Source organism: Carcharhinus amblyrhynchos, chromosome 24, assembly GCF_965287045.1.
Source record: "Carcharhinus amblyrhynchos chromosome 24, sCarAmb.v2.hapA, whole genome shotgun sequence".
Classification (NCBI taxonomy): Eukaryota; Metazoa; Chordata; class Chondrichthyes; order Carcharhiniformes; family Carcharhinidae; genus Carcharhinus; species Carcharhinus amblyrhynchos.
In genome coordinates, this window is record NC_137347.1 from 20,543,394 (window position 1) to 20,567,745 (window position 24,352).

The 24,352-nt window shown below is 40.7% G+C and overlaps 1 protein-coding gene across 1 annotated transcript; it reads left to right on the top strand.

Moving 5' to 3' along the window:
• The first annotated feature begins 6,122 nt into the window (after positions 1-6,122).
• LOC145358000 (kelch-like protein 31) lies at positions 6,123-22,957 on the top strand. The gene is made up of 3 exons (XM_080211670.1): positions 6,123-6,231; positions 11,728-12,940; positions 19,985-22,957. Exons 2-3 carry the CDS (start codon positions 11,754-11,756, stop codon positions 20,715-20,717), a joined length of 1,920 nt encoding a protein of 639 aa, XP_080067796.1. The 5' UTR covers positions 6,123-6,231; positions 11,728-11,753; the 3' UTR covers positions 20,718-22,957.
• The last annotated feature ends 1,395 nt before the right edge of the window (positions 22,958-24,352 follow it).

Below are 24,352 nucleotides of genomic sequence, written 5' to 3' on the forward strand. Positions count from 1 at the left end.
ATATAAACATCTTTGTCCAGCATAAATCTAAATACAGGTTTTACCCTTCCATTTAACCCATTTAAAACTATAGCCTATTTCTAACATCTACCAAGTCACATTTCAATCTCTTAAAACTACTTTTGCTTTCCTAACAGCACAGAAGGAGGTCATTTGGCCAATTATGTCTTTGCCAGCTCTCTTTAGGAGCAATTTACCTAGTGCCACTTCTTAGTCAATTCCAACTTTTAAAGTTCCAACAATTAAGTTGAAGTGGTTGGGTGATCCCCATTGCTTCAAATCAACTTGAGTAAAAATGATCCTAAAATGCTTAATTTGCAAACTAATTTATCCTAAGCAATATCTCAAAAAAGTTTATATCATGCAGTAGCAAGCTTACATTAGGAAGCTCAGTTTAGCTTCACATGAACATTACAATTTTAATTGAAACAAAATTTCTTCTACATCAAATAGGTTAACAATTTTAAAATACTAAGAACATAAGAAATGGGAGCAGGAGTAGGCCATCTAGCCCCTCGAGCCTGCCCCGCCATTCAATAAGATCATGGCTGATCTGTCATGGCTCAGTTCCACATTCCCGCCCTCTCCCCATAACCCTTAATCCCCTTGCCTATCAAAAACCTATCAACCCGCGTCTTAAAAATATTGAGCGAGGCAGCCTCCACCACTTCAACGGGCAGAGAATTCCAGAGATTCACCACCCTTTGTGTGAAGAAGTTCCTCCTCAACTCCATTCTAAACCACTGGCATGCTTTGTTATCTTTTGGCCATTTTTCAACAGAAAGGATTTAAGGAGTTACTTCAAGTGGTGCATTTTAAATTATGGTACTATCATGAAAATTAAAAGGAATCTGAGATGACAGGTAGATAAGATGAAGTAGCTTTGATGTTGTTTTCTCTTGATCGGAAATAATATACAATTAGTTGACTTGACTTTGTATTGTATCGATAAACATCATTTTATTATGCAGTGCTGGTCCCAGGCACTCAGCAACAAGTGCGGTAGGCCTTCCCTTATTTGGCTGTGAATAGACAGAGACAATTAAGGGACAGACACATACAGAAAGCTCTTTGAAACAGGAAGGCTGCAAAGGCAAGTTAGGTTTCTTAAAAAGAGAACTACAGAGGATTTTGCTGAAGCAAAAATCTTCGATCCCCTACCTTTCGAATCTGTCCTCATTACCCACTCATAAAAATATTCACCCTTGCCCACCACTCATTTCCAACCTTCTTTTCCTTTCCCAGGCTCTTCATTCAACATGTTGTCACCTTTCAACTCTGCTTTTCTTCTCCATGCTTCTGTGCATGAACTTTTCCAATTAGATTTCCACTATTACAACATTGACCCCAACCAAAATCATAAATAGCATCCTCTGTGACTGTGACCATGATACATTAATCCCTCCTGCAACTGGTACCACTTTTATTCAGTCATGGCAAGTGCATCATCTGCAAGGCCTTCTCTTCCACTCCTGCATCAGTAACTCTAGGGATTTATCCTTGGCCTCTGCAGGTTTTCATCTACATACTGCTCCTCACCATTATCATGCAAAGACAAGATATTAGGTTCCACATTTACACTGGCAACACCCACCAGCACCACTTCTCTTGACCCCTTCCACTGCCACTGTATTGTCAGATGACTTATGGTATCTCCAGTCTTAAATGGGCTGAAATTTCCACCAATTAACCATCGGAAAGACCAAATCCATTGCTTTTTGTATCCACCAGAAACTTCATTCAATGATCACTGATTCCATCCCCTTCCCTGACCATCTCTCCTTCCTCCTTAAAGATTGTCCTTAACACCTACTTCTTTGACCAAACTTTCATTCACCTGCACTAACATCTCCTTCTTTGGCTTGGTGTCAGTTTTCTCTGATTAAGTTCCTCTGAGGGACCTTGGGATGTTTAACTACATTACTATGTACTTGAATCCAAGTTGTTTTAAAGTTTATTTATTAGTCACAAGTAAGGCTCATATTAACACTGCAATGAAGTTATTGTGAAATTCCCCTAGTCGCCACAATCCAGCGCCTGTTCAGGTCAATGCACCTAACCAGCACGTCTTTCAGAATGTTGGAGGAAACTGGAGCAGCCGAAGGAAACACACGCAGACACAGGGAGAACATGCAAGCTCCACACAGACAGTGACCCAAGCCAGAAATTGAACCCAGGTCCCTGGCACTGCAAAGCAGCAATACTAACCACAGTGCTACCATGCTGCACCTTACATTAAGTCATGTAAGATGGCCCGTTGATATGGGATAGTGAGGCACACATTTTCTGTTAGAATCTGTCATTAAGGAGGAAATTGCGAGGCATCTTGAAGGGAATTGCTTGATAGAGCAGACACAGCACGGTTTCATTAAAGGGAAGTCATGTCTGACAAATTTACTGGAGTTCTATGAGGATGTGTCTAGGGCGGTGGATAGAGGAGAGCCGGTGGATGTGGTCTTTCTAGATTTTCAGAAGGCGTTTGACAAAGTGCCTCACAAGAGGTTATTGCAGAAGGTCGAGGGACATGGAGTTGGGGGTAGGGTGTTAGTGTGGATAGAGGATTGGTTGTCAAATAGGAGGCAGAGAGTGGGGGTCAACGGGTGCTATTCGGATTGGCGGATGGTGACTAGTGGAGTGCCCCAGGGGTCGGTGCTGGGGCCTCAGCTTTTTACCATTTATATAGATGATCTGGAGGAGGGAACCGAGTGTAGGGTGTCGAAATTTGCTGATGACACCAAGATTGGGGGAACGGCAAATTGTGCGGAGGGTGTGGAGAGTCTGCAGAAGGATCTAGATAGGCTGGGCGAATGGGCCAGGAAATGGCAAATAGAATTTAATGTTGGCAAGTGTGAGGTGGTCCACTTTGGTAGGAAGAATGGTAGGAAGGACTATTACTTACGGGGCGAAAAACTGCAGCAGGCGACGGTGCAGAGGGACCTCGGGGTCCTTGTGCATGAGTCGCAAAAACCCAGCTTGCAGGTGCAGCAGGTGGTCAGGAAGGCGAATGGGATGCTGGCCTTCATCGCGAGGGGGATTGAATATAAAAGTAGGGAGGTCTTGCTGCAGCTGTATAGGGCATTGGTGAGGCCGCAGCTGGAGTACTGTGTGCAGTTTTGGGCGCCGCACCTGCGCAAAGATATTTTGGCCTTGGAGGGAGTGCAGAGGAGGTTTACTAGGCTGATACCGGAGTTGAGGGGGTTGAGCTATGAGGAGAGGCTGAATAAACTGGGCTTGTACTCGTTAGAGTTTAGAAGAATGAGGGGAGATCTCATTGAGACGTATAAGATGATGAATGGGATGGATAGGATAGAGATGGAGAGACTCTTCCCGCTCAAAAAAGACAGTAGGACTAGGGGGCACAGCCTCAAGATAAAAGGGGGGCGGTTTAGAACGGAGTTGAGGAGGAACTTCTTCACTCAAAGGGTGGTGAATCTCTGGAATTCTCTGCCTGTTGAAGTGGTGGAGGCTGCCTCGCTAAATATTTTTAAGACGCGGGTTGATGGGTTTTTGATAAGAGAGGGGATTAAGGGTTATGGGGAGAGGGCGGGAAAGTGGAACTGAGCAGCGACAGATCAGCCATGATCTTATTGAATGGCGGGGCAAGCTCGAAGGGCTAGATGGCCTACTCCTGCTCCTATTTCTTATGTTCTTATGTTCTTATGTTAAAAATACTTTTAGCAAATTGATTCTGCACTGTTCTGCACTTACTTTACAGTGAAATAAAACTACCTGACAATTCATAATTGAACTAATCCTTCAGTATTTGGTCAGGCTACCTTCCGAGAGATTGAAAAAGCAAGTGTCTGAGATTAAATGCAAGCTACATCTCAGGATCCATTCAGTGATACAGAAAGTTGCTGCTTTGATGCATATACTAATTACCAAATTAAGAAATACTTGATATTGCTAGTTAAAAAGGCTTATTTTCAACATGTTTGATTAAATGGACTACAGAAAGCATATCTGGAGATCAGCCTTGAATGGAGCTGAATTATTGAGTTGTAATTACACATTTTCTAATTGGTCTGGGTTAATGATCATATCCTTGCAAATGTTAAGGCAACTCTCTCATACTGACAAAGGGTCACCCAGACTTGAAACATTGACTCTATTCTCTCTCCACAGATGCTGTCAGACCTGCTGAGATTTTCCAGCATTTTCTGTTTTTGTTTCAGATTTCAGCATCTGCAGTACTTTATTTTTATCTTTTAGAGCTTGAGGGTCTGCATGTTGCATCTGGCACATATCTGTCATAGTCCAGACATTAAATGTTACTTTTCATTACAGAGGCAAAATAGTCCTTAGAGACAAGAAAGACAGTCTTGACCCAAAAGCATGTCTATCTATCAACTGTAAAAGCATGTCTATCTATCAACAATGAAACATCGATTGGTTTGTGATTGTTTTTACTTCATTTGCAGGATGTGAGAGTCCCTGGTAAAGCCAGCATTTATTGCCTATCCCAAATTTCCCTTCAGAAGATTGTGGTGAGCTACCTTCTTGAGAACTGAGTGCTTTTTTAGGCCATTTCAAAAGACAGTGAAGAGTCAACTATATTGTTGTGGGTCTGGAATCACACATAGGCCAGATAAGGTAACGCAGATTTCTTTCTCTAAATAAAATTATGTGGAGATGCCGGCATTGGACTGGGGTGGGCACAGTAAGAAGTCTCACAGCACTGGGTTAAAGTCCAACAGGTTTATTTGGTATCACGAGTTTTCAGAGCACTGCTCCTTCATCAGGTCAGTTGCTGTTCTCCTGAAGACTGGGTAGTTTGCTGCAAACAATGGTCTGTTTGAGGTTGCGCGGTTGTTTGAAGGGGTGTGGTGATGACATGTTTGTCTTCATCGATGACATGTTGAAGGCTCCGAAGAAGATGTCGTAGCTTCTCTGCTCTGGGGGAGTACTGGACGACAAAGTTGATGATGTCCCGTGTTTGCCTTCTGAGGAGGTCAGTGTGGTTTTTCATTGTGGCATGTCAGAACTGTCGATCGATGAGTCGAGCATCATATCCTGTTCTTATAAGGGCATCTTTCAGTGTTTGTAGGTGTCCGTTGCGTTCCTCCTTATTTGAGCAGATCTTGTGTATAAGGAGGGCTTGTCCATAGGGGATGGCTTCTTTAACATGTTTAGGGTGGAAGCTGGAGGGGTGGAGCTTTGTGAGGTTATTCATGGTCTTGCAGTGCAATGAAGTACTGAGGTTACCATCCTTGACAAAGGTGCATGTGTCCAAGAATATAACCGATTCTGGAGAGTAATCCATGGTGAGTCTGATGGTGGAATAGAACTTGTTGATGTCATCATGTAGTTGTTTCCATGATTCTTCGCCTTCAGTCCAAATGACATTAACGAACATGTAGATTTTTAGGACATTCTGGTAACTTCATGATCACCATTACTGATACTAGCATTTTATTTTCATTTCAATTGAATTAAATTCTCAGCCGAGGTGGTGGGATTTGTGCAATTCTCAATATCCATTGGTCCAGCCCTCTGCATTACCGGACCAGTGACATAGTCACTCTGCTACCATATCCATTTTATTCCGCGACAATTAGACCTCGTGTCGTTACTGGATTCATAAATTCTAGCTTACAAGGGACGATGGTAGATCAGTGCATCAGCTGCGTTGCCAAGATAATGCTATTTTGTTATCCTTTGTTGAAAGGAGAATGGCCCATACCGCTCCCAACAAGTTAACTGCTGGTACAACAAGAAAAGCTTCAGCTGACAGTCAAAATATCTCCTCTTTCACGACGAAAATATCGATGCATTTCGAAATTTGGCCCCAGAAGGGGTTCAAGTTAACCTAACCTAAAACATTGGAGGTACAAATTGAGTAGACTTGGACTAAAAGCCCCTCTTCCTCACCTCAGGTTTTTGTCTCATTTTGCCTGACATAACGGAGTAAGATAAGGTAAGATGAAGATGGGGCGGATGGAGGCTCCTGTCACACATAAAAATACCAGCATGGGCCTGGGGTAGGGGGGGAGGGTCGGAGGCGAATGGCATGTTTCTGCGCTGTAAATGCTTTCTGGTGTGACTCAATGAATGTTATAAACAGCCTCCAATCTCCATAGTGGGTTTAGTTTGAAACGTCAGTTCCTGTGTGTGGTCTTTAGCCTGTTTTGTAATCCAGCCGTCACTATCTCCTTGCTGATCCGAGTCCTCCACACGGACGTGGAGTTCTCTCCCCCTGGCACCATCTGGCAGCGAGTTTCATCAGCTAAGGTACGGAATTCATACAACGGAAAGTGAAATCTCTACCGCTAATAATCCTGCCGTTCCCTTAGCGAGGAGTTACTGAGTGAAGCTTACTTATTTGCCGATGGAGTACGGTCTATACTCGAAGTATTGATTAATTCTGAGTGAAATATAACGACATATTTTCAGTTAGCTTCTTAAATAATTTTTTGAGGGGCGGAATTTTCGATAAAAGTCGATAAAACTGACGAACGGATTTCTTGAAATGTTACTGAAATTACTTAATTTCTGAAATGCTATAATGTAATAATTACCTGCAGTGCGTTTTATATTTACGGGGGTTGTTTTTTAAGAGGTCGTTTTCGTTGGCGTGGATTCACAATTGCTCACTTGTCTGAAATTGGACCCTTGAATTCGCCCAGTGGCTGCTCAGTCGGTTCTAGTCATTTATAATACTTCTCTCAGCACCAGATTCACATTAACAAGCAGGGAAACAAGACAAAGTTTTTTTTCCCATTACTCAGGCGGTGGTGGAATAGCATCCTTGATGTGTGCGATCAGAAATAACCCTTTAAAGGGCGCGACTCAAGGCAATTTTACTGCCATTATTGGACAGAACTTAAACTGACTGCAGATCAGATTAATTCGTGCGTTTAGTTCTTTTTTTCCTGTTGTAAAGTAACTAGTGACTCCGACATTCATGTTTGATAAACAACTCAGGCTGAGCCTTGCTCTCTGTTTCTATTTCTGGCCTTAGACACATTTGTAACTAACTGAGCAGCTGGGTGCCTCGACATGAAATTAAATATCACATACCCTTGCTTCACCTTCACCCAAACAGGACGAGAATTGGCAGTGTCCTCACCAAATGTTGCAGATTTAGAAGCTATTCTAATCAATGTTCATTGTTACCTTAGTTGTAGACAGGCTTGTTTAGCAGGAAGTTTAATGTTGGTGAGGGGGGGCGATGTAGCAAAACTTCATCTTTAATATCGAAACTTTTCCAATATTAATAAATTAGGCTTAAAAAAACCTTTGTTTAGGATACAATATGTAGCATGAATGTATCTTTTCATGAGCCCCCAATCTTTTAAAGTCTCGGAAACGCTAGCAGCCCCCCGGGAGCCGGTAGCTGCAGTAATATGTCATTTTCGTTCCTGGCAAAATGAATTCAACTTGACTTGATTCCTGAAAGCCTGGAAATGCTGACTAAGGTAAGACAGATGTTTCAATTGGCGTTAAGATAAACCTTTTCAAAGGGAAAGTGCCACCAGACCTTGACATGTTCATCATCAAGGGATTTTCATCAAGTATTTCGCCCCAAAAATGAATGTTTCCTTTTCCGTTCCATTTATTTCTATTGGATTGACAATAATCCATTCGTTGACGGCATGTATTTCCCGGGGGTGGACAACTCCCAGTCCACCTGACGGTCAATTTAAACAACTGACTCTCATCTGTGACTTACACGTGTATAATTTCTAAATAGTGCGTTGCTGTTCTAAGCTGAGTAAAGATATAAAAAGCTGGCTTTCATTCATTTGCAATGGTGAAGAGTAGCCGAGTGTTCATTTGTTATTTATAACAAGTTTAAAAGTTACTGATAAAGGCAAAATACTGCAGATGCGGAAATCTGAAACAAAAACATAAAATGATGCAAAAATCTCAGCAGGCCTGACAGCATCTAAGGAGAGAGAATAGAGGCAACGTTTCGAGTCAGTTTCGGATCATTCTGACTTCATTTAGTTCTCGGCAAGGATCTGCCTTGTGCATTTCTCCAGTTGCAGTTCTATATTCACGCATTTTCGCTTGACGACATGTGAATATTTATAGATTTCCATGGAATGAAATCCGCCCCGTTGGTATTTTTACCGTTCTATTTTCAACCAGAGTTAGGGATAGATAGCAGCATGGTCAACATTGCAAAGGTCCGGCCATTCTTGTAGATTTGATATGTTGCATAGCCTTTTAAAAAATATCTCAGCTCTCACTTTTCCAACCCGTTTCCTAAAGTTTCCTGAGAAAATCTTGAGGTAAATCGTAAATTGGAATATACAAAATGTTTCTGGCGGTTTATTGTGTCAATGTTCCCACATGTGTGTGCTGGAAAAGAGGTTGCTCTTCTCGATCTTTCCACTTACACATATGAGTTAATTATTATAAATACTGTAAGTATGTTTCTGCAACGTAATTGATGGTCTGTAGCGCCCTTTGCAAGTTTAGTTAATTATTCAGGCTGGATCCAAACCGCAAGCCTTCAGGCACTCAGCCCGTGAATAAAACGACCCCTTGGATGGGGATCTCACACTTCAGAGTGTTTGGTACCTGCTTTCAATTATCCTACTATATTCCTAAAATTGCTGCAGTAATAAGGTCACCCTTTGTTATTTATATTAAATGTATTGTTAAGAAGAGGGGATGAAAAATGTCTCATAATCAGAGGGGAGACGGCAGGAGTTTAACTCTGGAGCTTTTCCTTTGTGGGAATCCAACCTCAAAATCCGCCTCATACTTAAACTTGGATCTTCTCAGACGATGAGTTGTCAGTTTAGTCTGAGTTGCCAGGGAACTTTGCAGAGAAAAGCTAACTACTTAACTGGTCGAAGAAAAAATATTTTAAAAGTGTCACAGTTCCAAATAATTGTGTGCAAGGCGGCGGCGGTTTATTTTTACTCCCAGCATTAATCACGAGGCTATCAGGGGAGAAAATGCAGGGGTGGATAATCGATACGAACCCCACAAGCAGAGTAGACGTATGTGAGCATCAGTGGCTTCCTTCGTACTGTAAACGTACTACCATCACATTTGGATCTCTTTTGCCACTGTAAATGCAGTAATGAGATTACTACATATCTTGGATAGCAGTTTTCCTCCAGGTCACTATTATTTCTGGGTCCTCTCCTATTTGTAGCTCGTGATATTTTGGCAAGCGACATTCTTTTTTTATTATTTGTTCATGGGATAGGCATTTATTCCCATTCCTAATTGCCTTGAACAGAATGGCTTGCCAGGCCATTTCAGAGGACATTTTAAGACACAATTGTTGGGGATCTGGAATTACACGTAGGCCAGACCAGGTAAGAATGGCAGGTTCTTTCCCTAAAGGGCATTAGTGAACCAGATGGGGTTTTATGACAATCCACAATTTTTTTAAATGTCATTATTAGACTTTTAATTCCAGACTTTTTATTGAATTCAAATTTCATCATCTATCATGCTGGGATTCGAACCCAAGTTCCCAGGGCAGAGATTTCTGGATTGATAGTCCAGTGACAATACCATTATACTACCACCTCCCCTACTATAAAAGAAGATTCTTGTCACATAATGCAGATATCTGCAATTTAATTTTGCTGTTCTTAAGGTTACGTTAAAATAAATTGTGCCTACAAGGAGGATTCTTCTAATTCAAATATTGACAGACAATACTGTTAATACAATATGATTATTTATTATTCCAACTAACATAATCATGTAAAATATTTTAAAAATCTTTTTTTAATCATCCAAATATTGATAGTGTCCATCACCCGAAAAGTTGCAAGTCAAAGTGATTGTGGGGTGGCTTTCTTATCAGGGATCACAGATGCTGAAGAACTTAATCTCAAAATAGAGATCTTTTAATAGAGGAAACAACAGCTGAATCTGCCAGGCCCATGACATCAAACCCTCAACAGTAATTAAAGGGGATCCTATACACATGCAGTGAAGTAATGGAATAAATTACAACTTTTTTTTAACAGTTGGTTTTGTTAATTCATTAGAAGTTATAAGGGTGGCATCGTAGCACAGTAGTTAGCACTGCTGCCTCACAGTACCAGGAACTCAGGTTCAATTCTGGCCTCGGTTGGCTGTTTGTGTGGAGTTTGCTCATTATCTGCGTGGGTTTCCTATGGGTGCACCAGTTTCCTCCCACATCCAAGGATGTGCAGGTTAGGTGAATTGGCCGTGCTAAATTGCCCCTTAGTGTCAGGGGGATTAGCAGGGATTATGGGGATAGGTAGGGTAGAATTGTTGTTGATGCAGACTCGATGGGTTGAATGTCCTCTTTCTGTACTGTAGGGATTCAATGAAATTAAATACAGATGAGGAAGACCATTTGCCCTACCTTACATCATCTCAGCAGTAGGTTCCCATGGTCCCTCCATTCTGTACCCAATTGCTGCTTAAATAATTCCAGTATTTTGCTTCTAGCATTCCCATTAGAAATTGTGATTATTGTTTGTTTGACCTTTGTCCTACATTTAAGATGTGATTTATATTGAATTTTGTTTCCAGATATAAATTTTCCATATCACATCCTCACATCCTACCTAATCTATTTCTGTAACATTGTCAGAGCTGTCTCCTCAAAGATGCTAAAACCCAAGTTTCTCTCTTCTTTCCTCACAACTCAAACCTTTGACACCAAGGATCCGCCTTTTGCCTTCAGAACTTGAATCCAGCTGGCTCAAAGACCAGCTTGTACACAATATTCAGAATACGGTTTACCAGAGTGCCGTACAATCACAGCGTAACTTCCTTTGCTTGCACCCTACTGGTTTGACTTGTTGTTCAGCATTCAGCTTGTTCGTTGACCCAGTGCTGCATTGATCAGGTAGTAAATCTATTATACATATCTTTCAACATCATTCTTCCCTCCATCACATCAATGGAGAATATCTATCATTCATTCTCTTTCATTGCACAGTTCTTCACACTTCTATATAACAAACTTAATCTGCCCACTTATTTAGTTTGGAAATTTTGTATTTCATAAACATAAAATTTAAGCTGGATCCATTTTACATGCATTTCCCAACTGCATGTAAAATGGATCCAACTTAAATTTTATGTTTCACCACATCTGCCACTAAGAATGCATATTGGGAAATTGCACATCTCTAGTTGGTAATTTTTCTTCCATGTACTTTGGATGTACAGTTTCCTGATATGCAGTCATACGGAGTTAGGCGAAGGGAACTTCCAAAGTAGAATTTTACCCATGCCTTTGTACATATAAAGATTGGTGACTTCAGTTCAGGTCTTTTCTATGCTTGACTAAACATCTTGCTGCTTTTGAAATTGGCCAACATAAATGTAGCCTTTCAATAGCATGACAATAATCAATCCATGATAAACGTCCAGTTAGCAAGGCGAAAAATAAATGTTCCTTTTCTGTCTGGTGCAACTGAAGTAAATGCTAAATATCACAACTCAATGTAAGACTGTTAAGATATTTTAGATAGTTTATGACAGTGAACAATCTTATTATGAATCTTAACTCTTTTTCAGCATTTTCTGTCAAAAGTTGTAGTCCTTTTCTTAAAAATAGAAACTTGTGGAATGATACGATTTAACTTTTTAAATATTCATGTATCCAAGTGTGTCATTTTAATATTCAATAAAATCTTAATTTTGATTCACAAGGATTTCATTTCAGAAAAAATGCAAGATGTGGTTTACTTCAACTTATTTAAAAATTGTTGTTATAAGGGGTGGAATTGTGAAATACAGATAAAATTATTAAATTTCTACTTTTAGATTGGATTGCATCAGTAAAACACACAATGGCACCAAAGAAGAAAAACACCAAGAAAAACAAGATTGAAAAGAATGAATTACCAAAAATAAGCATTGTTGAGGACACAACCATCGACATTGATCAGCTAAACCATCTGAATACTCTCTATGATAGTGGATCAAATGGGTTTCGATGCACAGCCTCAGAAGTCTCCAATCCCAAACATGGCGCCTTTCTCTTGGAGGAAATTAGCAGGATGCGTCAGGAGAGGCTCTTTTCCGATCTCACACTATCCACTAAGAATAAATCCTTTGATGTCCATAAAGTGGTGATGGCTGCTTGTAGCGATTATTTCCGTAATATGTTGAAGAAAGATCCGTCCATTCAATGTGTAGATGTTAATGATGCATCACCGTTGGGTTTGACCACTGCCTTAACCTATGCCTACACAGGGACACTCAGTTTGTCTCTTTATACCATTGGATGCACCATTGCCACTGCCACCCAATTCCAAATGTCTACTTTGATTAACATATGCACCGATTTCCTCATTCAAGAAATTAACGTGGAGAATTGCATGTATATCTCGAACATCGCTGGGACGTATGGGCTGAACCAGGTTAAAGAGTCAGCAAAGAAATTCATCCGTGAAAATTTCTTGGAGTTTTCAGAAAATGATCAATTCATGAAGCTGACTTACGATCAAATAAGTGATTTGTTAATGGATGACAGCCTACAACTGCCCTCTGAGCTCACTGCATTCCAAATTGCTATGAAGTGGTTGCAGTTTGACCCGAAAAGGGTGAAGCATGCAGCTGATCTGTTGAGTAATATCAGATTTGGCACCATTTCAGCTCATGACCTAGTCAGTTATGTTCAACCTATCCCATGTATGATGCAAGATCCAGATTGCCATCGGCTCCTAGTTAATGCCATGAACTACCATCTCCTGCCTCATCAACAGAACTCAATGCAGTCTAGAAGAACAAAGCTCAGGGGAGGACAGAAGGTCCTGCTGACTGTAGGTGGTCGACCAGCTTTGACTGAGAAGGCTTTGAGCAGAGAAATCTTATACAGAGATCCTGAAAATGGATGGAACAAACTTGCAGAAATGCCAGCCAAAAGCTTCAATCAATGTGTAGTCGTGATGGATGGCTTTTTATATGTGGCTGGTGGCGAGGATCAGAATGATGCCCGAAACCAGGCTAAACATGCCGTCAGCAGTTTAAACAGGTAACATAGACCAATTGTTCTGTGGGATGTGCTGGTATATAATGACTTCAAACACAGAAAAAATAGCTTTGTGAACTATCCAAGGTCTATTTATTTTTATCAGGGATATGTCCTAGTTTTTACAAAATAACTTGAATTTAACTTGAATTTGTTTAGTGACTTTCATGTCCTCAAGACATTCCAAAACACTTCACAGCCAATGTAGTACTTTTGAGGCATTGTTACTGTTGTGATATGGTAAAGAAAAATTGCAACCAATTTCTTGCACGATAAGATTCCATCAACAGCATTGAGATAAGTGATTAGATGATCTGTTGTTGGTCACATTACATCAGGTTTTAGTGTTAAGACCCTGTGGGTGATAAAATGTTCAAATGCTTTCTTTATATCTCTGAAACCTTATTGCATCTAAAGTGGTTGTATTCCTAAAAGACCATTAGCTGTTCTCCCTTTCTGAGGGAGAGAGCTGACTGATGGCAACTTAATCTGAGGATCAGCACACCTCAGGTAATGGGCAAGATTGACAAGGCAGGCTTCATGAATAACCTCAACCAATATGGGAATAGAACCTGTACTTTTGGCAACATTCTGCATTATAAACCAGCTGTCCAGCCAGTTGAGCTAAACAAATCCCCTTTCATCTACAATTCAGACAAATGAGATCACAGTCCCTATTTCTGTTAGGTGATTTCTGGTGCTTTGTGACAATGCTTTGGAATTTGGATCTGATTGAAGGCAAAAAGATACCACTGCTACTCCTTTATAAGTGTTTCAGGTGAAGCCAGTTCAAGATGCCTCAGTTCAAGGAGCATGAGAGCGTGTCCAAACTTATCTGTCTTGGTTGTGTGAACTTTCTTTGTTTCCAACCAGGCTACTATATAATGTTCCACATAGAGACCAGATGAGGGGCTGGTGATGTTCACAGTTGAATCAGTCTTGACAAACTAGCACCCTCTTGCTTCTCGTAGGTATGATGTCATTATTAATTATTCAAGATGCACAGCATCCCATTCCCTAGCTAAAAAAAAGTACAATGATGGGAATGGACATAAAATTGGCACATGTAAACTTTTTCCAAGTGGTATTTTTTTTTACCACTCTCCTTTCCCCTACAGCTGCTGTACTGTGTTACATGCTGACCAATTTCCCTTAACTTTCCAAGTGACCGTACTTCACGTCAGCCTAGGTCAGGCTTGTCCAGAGTTATGACTTGCAAAGCTCATGTATGCAGCCCTGGGAGCAGGTTTTCCAAATGCCAGTCAAATAAATAAATTTGAATGAAAGGTTCTGCATGGAGCTGCTCCTCCAATCACAGGCCACTTATCTCCCACTTTTGCTCTGAATAAGCTTACTAGTTAGCTTATCAGCAGAAAATATGGGGCAGAAAAAGTCTGTGATTTGAGAAGCAGTGTCAGGAAACATGGCCCAGGGAGCAAAGGTGCCAATGTGTAGATAGGCCAACAAGAGGCAAGGCCACATTGGATTTGGTACTGGGTCATGAACCAGGCCAGATGTTAGATTTGGAGGTAGGTGAACACTTTGGTGAAAGTGATCATAATTCAGTTACGTTTACATTAGCGATGGAAAGAGATGGGTATATACCGCAGGGCAAGAGTTATAGCTGGGGGAAAGGAAATTATGATGCAGTTAGCTGAGATTTAGGATGCATAGGATGTGGAAGGAAACTGCAGGGGATGGGCACAATTGAAATGTGGAGCTTGTTCAAGGAACAGCTACTGCGTGCCCTTGATAAGTATGTGCCTCTCAGGCAGGGACAAAGTGGTCGAGCGAGGGAACTGTGGTTTACTAAAGAAGTTGAATCTCTTGTGAAGAGGAAGAAGGAGCCTCATGTCAAGATGAGACGTGAAGGCTCAGTTAGGGTGCTTGGGAGTTACAAGTTAGCCAGGGAGGACCTAAAGAGAGAGGTAAGAGAGGCCAGGAGGGGACATGAGAAGTCTATGGCAGGCAGGATCAAGAAAAACCCTAAAGCTTTCTACAGGTATGTCAGGAATAAAAGAATGACTAGGGTGAGATTAGAGCCAGTCAAGGACTGTAGTGGGAAGTTGTGCATGGAGTCTGAAGAGATAGGAAAGGCACTAAATGAATATTTTTCATCAGTATTCACACAGGAAAAAGACAATATTGTTGAGGAGAAGACTGAGATACAAGTTATTAGACTAGATGGGATTGAGGTTCATAAGGAGGAGTGTTAGCAATCCTGGAAAGTATGAAAATAGATAAGTCCCCTGGGCTGGATGGGATTTATCCTAGGATTCTCTGGGAGGCTAGGGAGGAGATTGCAGAGCCTTTGGCTTTGATCTTTAGGTCGTCATTGTCTACTGGAATAATGCCAGAAGACTGGAGGATAGCACGTGCTGTCCCCTTGTTCAAGAAGGGGAGTAGAGACAACTCTGGTAATTATAGACTAGTGAGCCTTACTTCTGTTGTGGGCAAGGTTTTGGAAAGGATTATAAGAGATAGGATTTATAATCATCCAGAAAGGAATGATTAGGGATAGTCAACACAGTTTTGTGAAGGGTAAATTGTGCCTCACAAACCTTATTGAGTTCGTTGAGAAGGTGACCGAAGAGGTGCATGAGGGTAAAGCAGTTGATGTGATGTATATGGATTTCAGTAAAGCGTTTGATAAGGTTCCCCACGGTAAGCTATTGCAGAAGATACAGAGGCATGGGATTGAGAGTGATTTCGTGGTTTGGATCAGAAATTGGCTAGGTGTAAGAAGACAGAGGGTGGTGGTTGATGGGAAATGTTCATCCTGGAGTTCAGTTACTAGTAGTGTATTGCAAGGATCTGTTTTGGAACCACTACTGTTTGTCATTTTTATAAATGACCTGGATGAGAACGTAGAAGGATGGGTTAGTAAATTTGCAGATGACACTAAAGTTGGTGGAATTGTGGACAGTGCGGAAGGATGTTGCAGGTTACAAAGGGACATAGATAAGCTGCAGAGCTGGGTTGAGAGGTAGCAAACGGAGTTTACTGCAGAAAAGTGTGAGGTGGTTCACTTTGGAAGGAGTAACAGGAATACAGAGTATTGGGCTAATGGTAAAATACTTGGTAGTGTGGCTAAGCAGAGAGATCTTGGTGTCCATATGCCTAGATCCCCGAAAGTTGGCACCCAGGTTGATAGGATTGTTAAGAAGGCGTATGGTGTGTTAGCTCTTATTGGTAGAGGGATTGAGTTTTGGTCAGAACCATGAGGTCATGTTGCAGCTGTACAAAACTCTGGTGCAGTCGCACTTGAAGTATTGCGTAAGTTCTGGTTACGGCATTATAGTAAGGATGTGGAAGCATTGGAAAGGGTGCAGAGGAGATTTACCAGGATGTTGCTTGGTATGGTGGGAAGGTCTTATGAGGAAAGGCTGAGTGACTGGAGGCTGTTTTCGTTATGGAGAGGAAAGTTAAGAGGTGACTTAATAGAGGCATATAAAATGATCAGAGGATTTGATAGGGTGGACAGTGAGAGCCTTTTTTCCTCAGATGGAGATGGCCAGAATGAGGGGACATAGCTTTAAATTGAGGGGTGATAGATTTGGACAGATGTCAGAGGTAGGTTCTTTACTCAGAGGGTAGTGAGGGTGTGGAATGCCCTGCCTGCAACAGTCGTGGATTCACCAATATTAAGGGTATTTAAATGGTCATTGGATAAACATATGGATGATATTGGAATACTGTAGGTTAGATGGGCTTTAGATTTGTTTCACAGGTCGGCGCAACATCGAGGGCCGAAGGGCCTGTAGTGCGCTGTTATGTTCTATGTGAGCAGAAGTACTGGGTCGTGTACCTGGGAACAGAGGTGCCAGGTCATGTGTACCAGGAAGCAGAGGTGCCGAGTCATGTATACCAGGGAGCAGAGGTGCTGGGTCATGTGTACCAGGGAGCAGGGATACCAGGTCATGTGTACCAGACAGCAGAAGCATGGTCCAGGAAGCGGTGGAGCTGGGGAGTGTGGCCCAGGAAGTGGAGGCGCAGGAGAACATTGTCCATGAAACAGAGGTATTGGGGAGCAGGGCCCAGGAAGCAAAGGTGCTGGGGATTGTAACCCATGGAGCACAGGTACTGGGAAGCAGGGCCCAGGGAACGAAAGTGCCAGGGAGTGCGACCAGGAACAGAGGGGCTGGGGAGTGTGGCCCAGGGAGCAGAGGCATTGCAGAGCTTGTCTCTGTTGTCCAGAGCTAGTCCCAGGTGGGATGGAATGGGATCTGAGGCATCTGAAGTGGGAAAAATTTTAATATGTGGCCCTCGCCACATAAAAATGTTGGATAAGCCTGGCCTGGTCAGTGAATTTGTAGAAATTGGACCATGTAGGGTATCTAGTTCTAGTACTTGACATCCAGCTGGGTCAGAAGCATGAAATCTGGCTAATTGTCCTCACTGGGGCACCAGGAGAACTGAGCCAACTGTAGAACCTCAATGGGCACAATCGGGCTCTATCAAAACATATTACTAGTGAGCAGAAAAATAATTGTATCTTTTGTTATGCTGAACATTGTTAAAGATTGAAACATTCAGCAGTTGAGGGCAGACCCATTTGAAATCAGATCACTTTAAGTTTTAACTCACTGGCTCACAGGTTACATTATTCTCACAGCACTTTGCTATTCTTACAAATAGCTCCTGAGGCATTGCAGGAGCCGCAACTGAATTCATCTGTACATGTATGCATCACTTTGATTAAGGCAGATAATATATCTCAGATCATTGAATAACCATTCTGTCATTATGTAAGTACTGTTGATTGGGTGATAGAATTGGAGTGAGTTTGTTTAATGCCAAGTAAGAACAGTCAATTTCTTAAACAGTTAAACAACTGAAAAAAAAATCAGACTTGAATATGGATGTTTATGAAATGGGGAAGAATGATAGTGGAGGCTTGATATTAAAATAACACTGGTTATTAAAAATGCGTTCATGGTATCAAAGTAATTTTAAAGTCTTTTAAAATATTCAAAAAAATGTGGCAGTCATTGGGAGAAAGTTTCTCGACTGATCAAGATTATCCAAGTATTTTAAGTTTAGTAGTTGTTACTATTTTACAATGCCAAACCTAGATTTGTTCACTTACATGTGCCCCTCTTAAACAATGAGTTTCTTTCAAATATTGCACATCACAAGTGCGATACTCTCTCATTATGGTTATGTTACTAAGTATAGCAAGCACCTGCATTGTCTGTTACACACAATTTGGGTTGTATTTATTTAGATTAAAAATCTGATGGAACAATAAGAAAAATTCAGAATTGGGATTAATCTGTGCCTTTCAAATCCTCAGGATATCCCAAAGAACTTCATCATTGATTGAAGGAAACACAGGCCTTTCAAGTGTTTTGGGGATTTTTGAAAAGTTCCTAGATATCTCAAAAAAATTCCTGCTACCTTATTGCAATCCACTGGGACACAATCTTGTGCTTTTGTGAATTCACTCTGAGTATCTCTTTTTTTAAAAAAATGTTATTTAAGAGTTAATATAGACAAGTTCATTTTACAGTATTATAAACTTCAATCTAATAATTCACCCATCATTGAGAAGCAGTAGACTCCAGGGGAGCAGGAACTTTCAGTTTTGAGGTTTCATAGTGGCACAGTGGTTAGCACTACTGTTTAACAGTGACCCAAGCCGGGTTCGGTTTCCGGCTTGGGTCACTGTCTGTGTGGAGTCTGCATGTTCTCCCTGTGTTTGTGTGGGTTTCCTCCAGGTGCTCCAGTTTCCTCGCATAGTTCGAAAGACGTGCTGGTTAGGTGCAATGGCCATGATAAATTCTCCCTCAGAGTACTCAAACAGGCACTGCCAGAGTGTGGCAACTAGGGGATTTTCACAGTAACTTTATTGCAGTGTTAATGTAAGCCTACTTGTGACAGTAATAAATAATATTAAAATTAATATTCACAAGGATTTTATTTGCAAAAATTGAAATTGAGATGGAAACTATAATTTGTGAACTAATAAAAATCTTGACTTTCATTGAAGTTGTGTTATGCATATAACTGCGGTTCTTAACCAGGTTGATTCAACTGGTAACATCCCTCTGGGTCAAAAGATGTGAGTTTGTACTTCAGTCCTGATTTGAACACAGAAACTAGGCTTTGACTCCACTGCAGAACTCAAGGAATACTGCAATATTGGAGGTGCCATCTTTCAGATTCAATTTCAGGTCGATGTTAAAGATCCCATGGTGTTATTTCAGAATGAAAGAAACTTGACTCTGGTCTCCTGGCCAACATTTATACTTCAATCAACACAAAAAACAGATAATGTGGTTATTTTCATATTACCATTCTTGTGACCTTGCTGTGCACAATTTAGTTGCTGCATTCCTTCCAAGAGTAACTTCACTTCTAAAGTTCTTAATTGGTGATGTTGAGCTTTTGGTTGTCTTAAGATTATAAAGGCATAATATAAAGCTAAGTTGCTTCTTTAGGACTTCTCCAGAGATATGACAAAGCACAGTATAATGTCAGCATTTTCATAATTACTCAAAAGGTCTTACTCCTCACTTCAAATTATTGGTTGAATTCCATGATAATTTCAAAAATAATATTTTTTCCAATTAGAAATCTGAGTGAAGAGGCAAGTCCCTTAGTGTGAGACATCATTCGAGTTGTAAGGAGTAATAAAGTAAAAGGGAAGACTTACATTTATATAACACTTTTCATGACCTTGGCATCTCCCAAAATATTTTACAGTCAATGAAATATTTTTGTAACATGTAGTCATTGGTCTAATATAGGACAAGAAACATCAGATAAATTAAGTGGTAATTAGGTTACAACAGAAAATCTCCTTGATTTTCCATCAATGTGGTGCCTGGGACTAACTGATAAGAGATCAATTGCTACGATAGTCAACAACTCCATTGTCTTTGTATAATGCAATAAACCAGAACGGCAGAACAGATCAACCCTGGTCTTTGTCGTGTAGCAATTATTATGTAAAATGCAAATCTTATGAAATGATAAAGTTGTCACCTTGATGTGGTATTTTCAAAACTGAAAGATATATATTTCAAAAATGGTGTTTTTCAGATATGATCCTCGTTTCAACACTTGGTTTCATTTGGCCAGTATGCTCCAGAGGCGAACCCACTTCAGCATGTGCACTTACAATGGTCTTATTTTCGCCATCGGAGGTCGGAATCCAGAAGGTCCTCTCGCGTCCATGGAATGTTACATCCCCTCCACTAATCAGTGGCAATTGAAGGCTCGGATGGAGGTTGCCCGCTGTTGCCACGCTTCTGCACTCAGTGACGGCAAAATCCTGGTAACTGGCGGCTATATCAACAATGGCTATTCTCGCACAGTGTGTGCCTACGATCCTACGATAGACACTTGGAAAGACCATGCCAGTTTGAGTACCCCCAGAGGCTGGCACTGTGCAGTCACCTTTGGTGAGTATAGCTACGTGATGGGTGGCAGTCAGCTTGGGCCGCAAGGTGAGCGAGTCGATGTGATAACGGTTGAACGTTACAATGCTTACACTGGCCAATGGAACTACGTGGCTCCTTTAGCCGTCGGTGTAAGTACAGCTGGTGCAACAACCCTGAATGACAGAATCTATTTGGTTGGAGGTTGGAATGAAAGTGCAAAGAAGTACAAGAGCTGCATCCAGGCCTACAATCCAGATCTGAATGAATGGACTGAGGAGGATGAGCTGCCGGAGGCTACGGTGGGCGTCTCATGCTGCGCTATTATGTTACCGAACAACAAACTTCGGGAGTCCAGAGCCAGCTCAGTGGCATCTGCAGCAATCAGTATCTAATGAGCAACATATTTTAAAGTAAATTAAACTCCTTATACAGCCAGATTCGAAATTCAAACCCTAGTATTATTCGTTCTTCACTCCATAGAGGCCTTGCCGGAATATTTCATCTCACAATGTCTGGTAAAACTCACCAATTGGTTTCAGATAGCTGGATAGCTCTGTCTCGTAAAGGTGGAAATCTTGACGAAAGTGCTCCACAAATCTTTTTTACTTCCTCAAAATTCTAACCTGATTGAAATGCAAACTCCTTGGCGGGGTGTTGTCCTATTCCTATTCAATGCAAGTGGGTTTGGTGGTGAGAATGGAAAACATGGTGAGAAAGTCAAAGTCACATTTCACAGCGGAACTATAGCCCCCCCCACATCACAATGATGTGGCCGTGGCGGCGTGGTGTCAAGAATAACACGAGGCATGACTGGTCTCAGAAGGCAGGCACCTGGTGACGAGTGCTGGGTGCAGAGCCTGGAGGTGAACGCAGCATCCCAGCTTGATACCTGTGGGCTTCATAAGTTTCCTGGCGCGCTCGATGTGACAACCTTTAAACATGGCGCTTGGATCACTGAAGGGCTGTTAATGGTGGAGCAGGCCACTGATGGTTCCCCCACCCCCAGCAATATATCACAGCATCTCTGCCTGTCTATTGGACTAGATCCCACACTATATGGTGTAAACAGTCGCCATTCCCATCAGTAGCCTCAATGCCACTTCTCCCACCCGCCTTCAGACTTTTGCCAACACCGGAAGAAATCTCACCCCTGCTCTTACGCACAAGCAATAAAAGTTTTGTCAAATATTTTCCATGAAGATAATTGCCTCTTGGCCATGAGTACAAATCGCAAAGACACATCTATATCGTCATTCAACTGAATGGAATTGTTCACTGGATTCAGTGTTCTTCAAGACCCAGCTACCTGACTAACACTTTCTATCAACTATTTGGATTAAATCGGAATCTGTTTGATTCCTTTCTGATTTAGATGCCCCAAAGAATGAAATCAGTTATGCTTCTCAAGTTCAGATTCAGTAAAATTGCATCAATGTTGATCAGTCAAAGAGACAGCAAAATAGAGAATGGCTTCTATAAAAACACCAATTTTATAACATTTACTAATTCAGGAAATGAGAAAAGGAATATTCTTTGTCGGCTCTCTCCTTTAGTATCATCTCTTGAGAGAGAGTGAGAGTTGTATGTAAAAGATAAGAGACCTGTTTTGGCTGATTAGTAGTGTCCGCGCGTCATCTAAAAGCAGCTGAAGAGGCTTGCTAAACACTTGACACCGTGCTTTGGACAACTTTGTCAAAAGGAGTCACAATAAACTAAAGGTATTTTCCAGTTCCATTTCACAAAGTATGAAGTGGAAGTTCAACAAATTTAACAAACAGTTGTCAGAATGAATTTCGAGTCTTACCAAAAGGCAAATATTAAAACATAAGCCATCAGCATTTTGGTATTTAGCTGTATGAAGGTGAAAGTACAATTCTCACAAATTACTGTGTTGCAGTTACCAAAGCAAGAAAAGGGAAAAGTTATGATTATGAAGAATACTGTTACTAAAATTTGTGATAAATTGAAGAAAGTTACAAAAAGAGGTAGCAGCAAATGAGGGGATTTCGTAATTTTGTAATTAGCTTGAAAGCGCTGTTGAATAGGAAGTGAAATTCATGTCCTGCGTTTTCAATTTTAGAAATTGTCTTTCCAAATTTTGTGAAGATTTAGGTCTTCACCTTTTTGTTAAATTTTAAAAGGAACCCGATGTTCAAGTTGTTGTTGAAAACCAATTCAAAGTTATATTTAGTAAAAACTGAAACAACCAAGTCATCAAGTAGGAGGATGTGGGAGGACTGAGGGGACATAGATCTGAAATTATAACCCCAATTTCCTTTCTCCACAAACTTCAGCTGCTGAATGCTTGCAGCATTTTATTTCAAATCTTCAGCATCTGCAGTATTTTAATTTTATGTGGGAGGGCAGGAGGAAGGCAGGAGAACCCAAATAATCAATGTTTAATAGTTTTCAAAAATCAACGTCCAAAACACAGAATTCCACCTTAATTAGCTGCTACATTTTGAAACTTGAAAATATGGTTCATTGCATAGCAATAATAATGGGGTGAAGCTCTGGAGGTTCTATCCTTTGGCAGAACTAAAATGAAATGTAGCAATAGGACAATATAGCAATGTTTAAGGATAGTTCAGAACACAAAGCACAAGAATGGAAATGGAGGTGGAGGAAGGAGGAGAAAAGAGTGTACATTTTTAGCAGTCTTGCAGCCATAATGGACCTGGCCAAGACGGAGACAAGTCGCAAGAAAAATACTTCATGGTGGTTCTGTGTTGCAAATGAGGTATGTGACTTTTGAGCTCATTCAAAGTAATCGCTTAAATACGTGGTGAGAAAAAACACCCTCATGCGGCAAATTAAGGTTACATGAATGGTTCACAGCTAAACTATTATTAGACATAGTGCTCTGCAAAATAGAGAAGAGACACAAATTGGTCAAAGTCACTATGTCCCAAAGGTGTTAAAGCAGTGGTGTTAATACAGATAGTGGCCAGGGCTTGAGCAAAGACTCGTGCCTCTTCATTTTCCGAATGGAATAACAGCTTGGAGAGAAAATCTAAATTGAAAAGTCTTTTATTGGAGCCCATTTTAAACAAGACCTGAAGAAAGTATGGCTGAAAGCACAGTGGATACTTTGAAACACAAAAAAAAACATACTGTATCACTTAACTCAAAACTTGGAATAGAACTCAATTTATATTAACTGAGATACAATTTTGTAAACTGGATCTCAGAAAGAGGATGGTCAAAATTGTGCTCATGCAAAAATACTTTTCTACAGGTCTTAATAAATGTTGAGAGGTTTTACTGAGGTGACAGTGAAAGCAATGGAATCTTGAGTAATTTTAAGATGTTGCAGTTAAAATGTTTCAGTCAATGTAAGAGAATATGAAAGGTCACTGACAAGGTTAAAGATGGATTCATTAATGATTAAAGCTGACTCCCAGCGTTTTATGTTAAAACAAAAGCAACTGTTGGCACTTTTTTAAAAAGTTACAAATATTCAAAAATAACTTAGCATTATCTATTGTGGGCACAAAGCAAATGACAGTGATGAATGAATATCAGTATGTATCATTGAAATCATGTGCGGTTAATCTCGCAAACGCTTCTCCAACTTAGCTTAATTAGATTTTAGATAAAGTATATAGCTTCCAATTTATATAATGGAAAGTGCCCAGAGAACATAGATTTCTCTGGAATTAAACTAGAGAAATATGATACATGACATGGTGGGTGAGGGCATGGTGAAAGATGATGGCGAAGAATGTTGGAAAGTACTCTTCTTCAAATGGCCAGCCAATGACATTCAGATACAAACTCAGCTTAACACAGAACCATTCTTTGCTCTAAGCTTTAGGCAGCAGTCAAGAGCCGGTCAAAAAAATGCAGACAATCATTTAAATAAAAAGGAAAAGCAGTTCACACAACTCGGATCACAAGGGGATTGAATGGTATTGATTCAAAAAAATATTACTGCTGTGAACTTGCCATTTGGAATACTGGGTAAATGACTATTCTCAGCAACAAGCTTCAGACTGCTGTTAAACATACTAGTTCTAATGCTACA

Excerpts from the sequence above, each read along its gene's own strand:
- LOC145358000 (XM_080211670.1), top strand. The coding sequence starts at position 11,754 with ATGGCACCAAAGAAGAAAAACACCAAGAAAAACAAGATTGAAAAGAAT. Across the intron at positions 12,941-19,984 it reads GCCGTCAGCAGTTTAAACAG|ATATGATCCTCGTTTCAACA; the intron begins GTAACATAGACC and ends GGTGTTTTTCAG.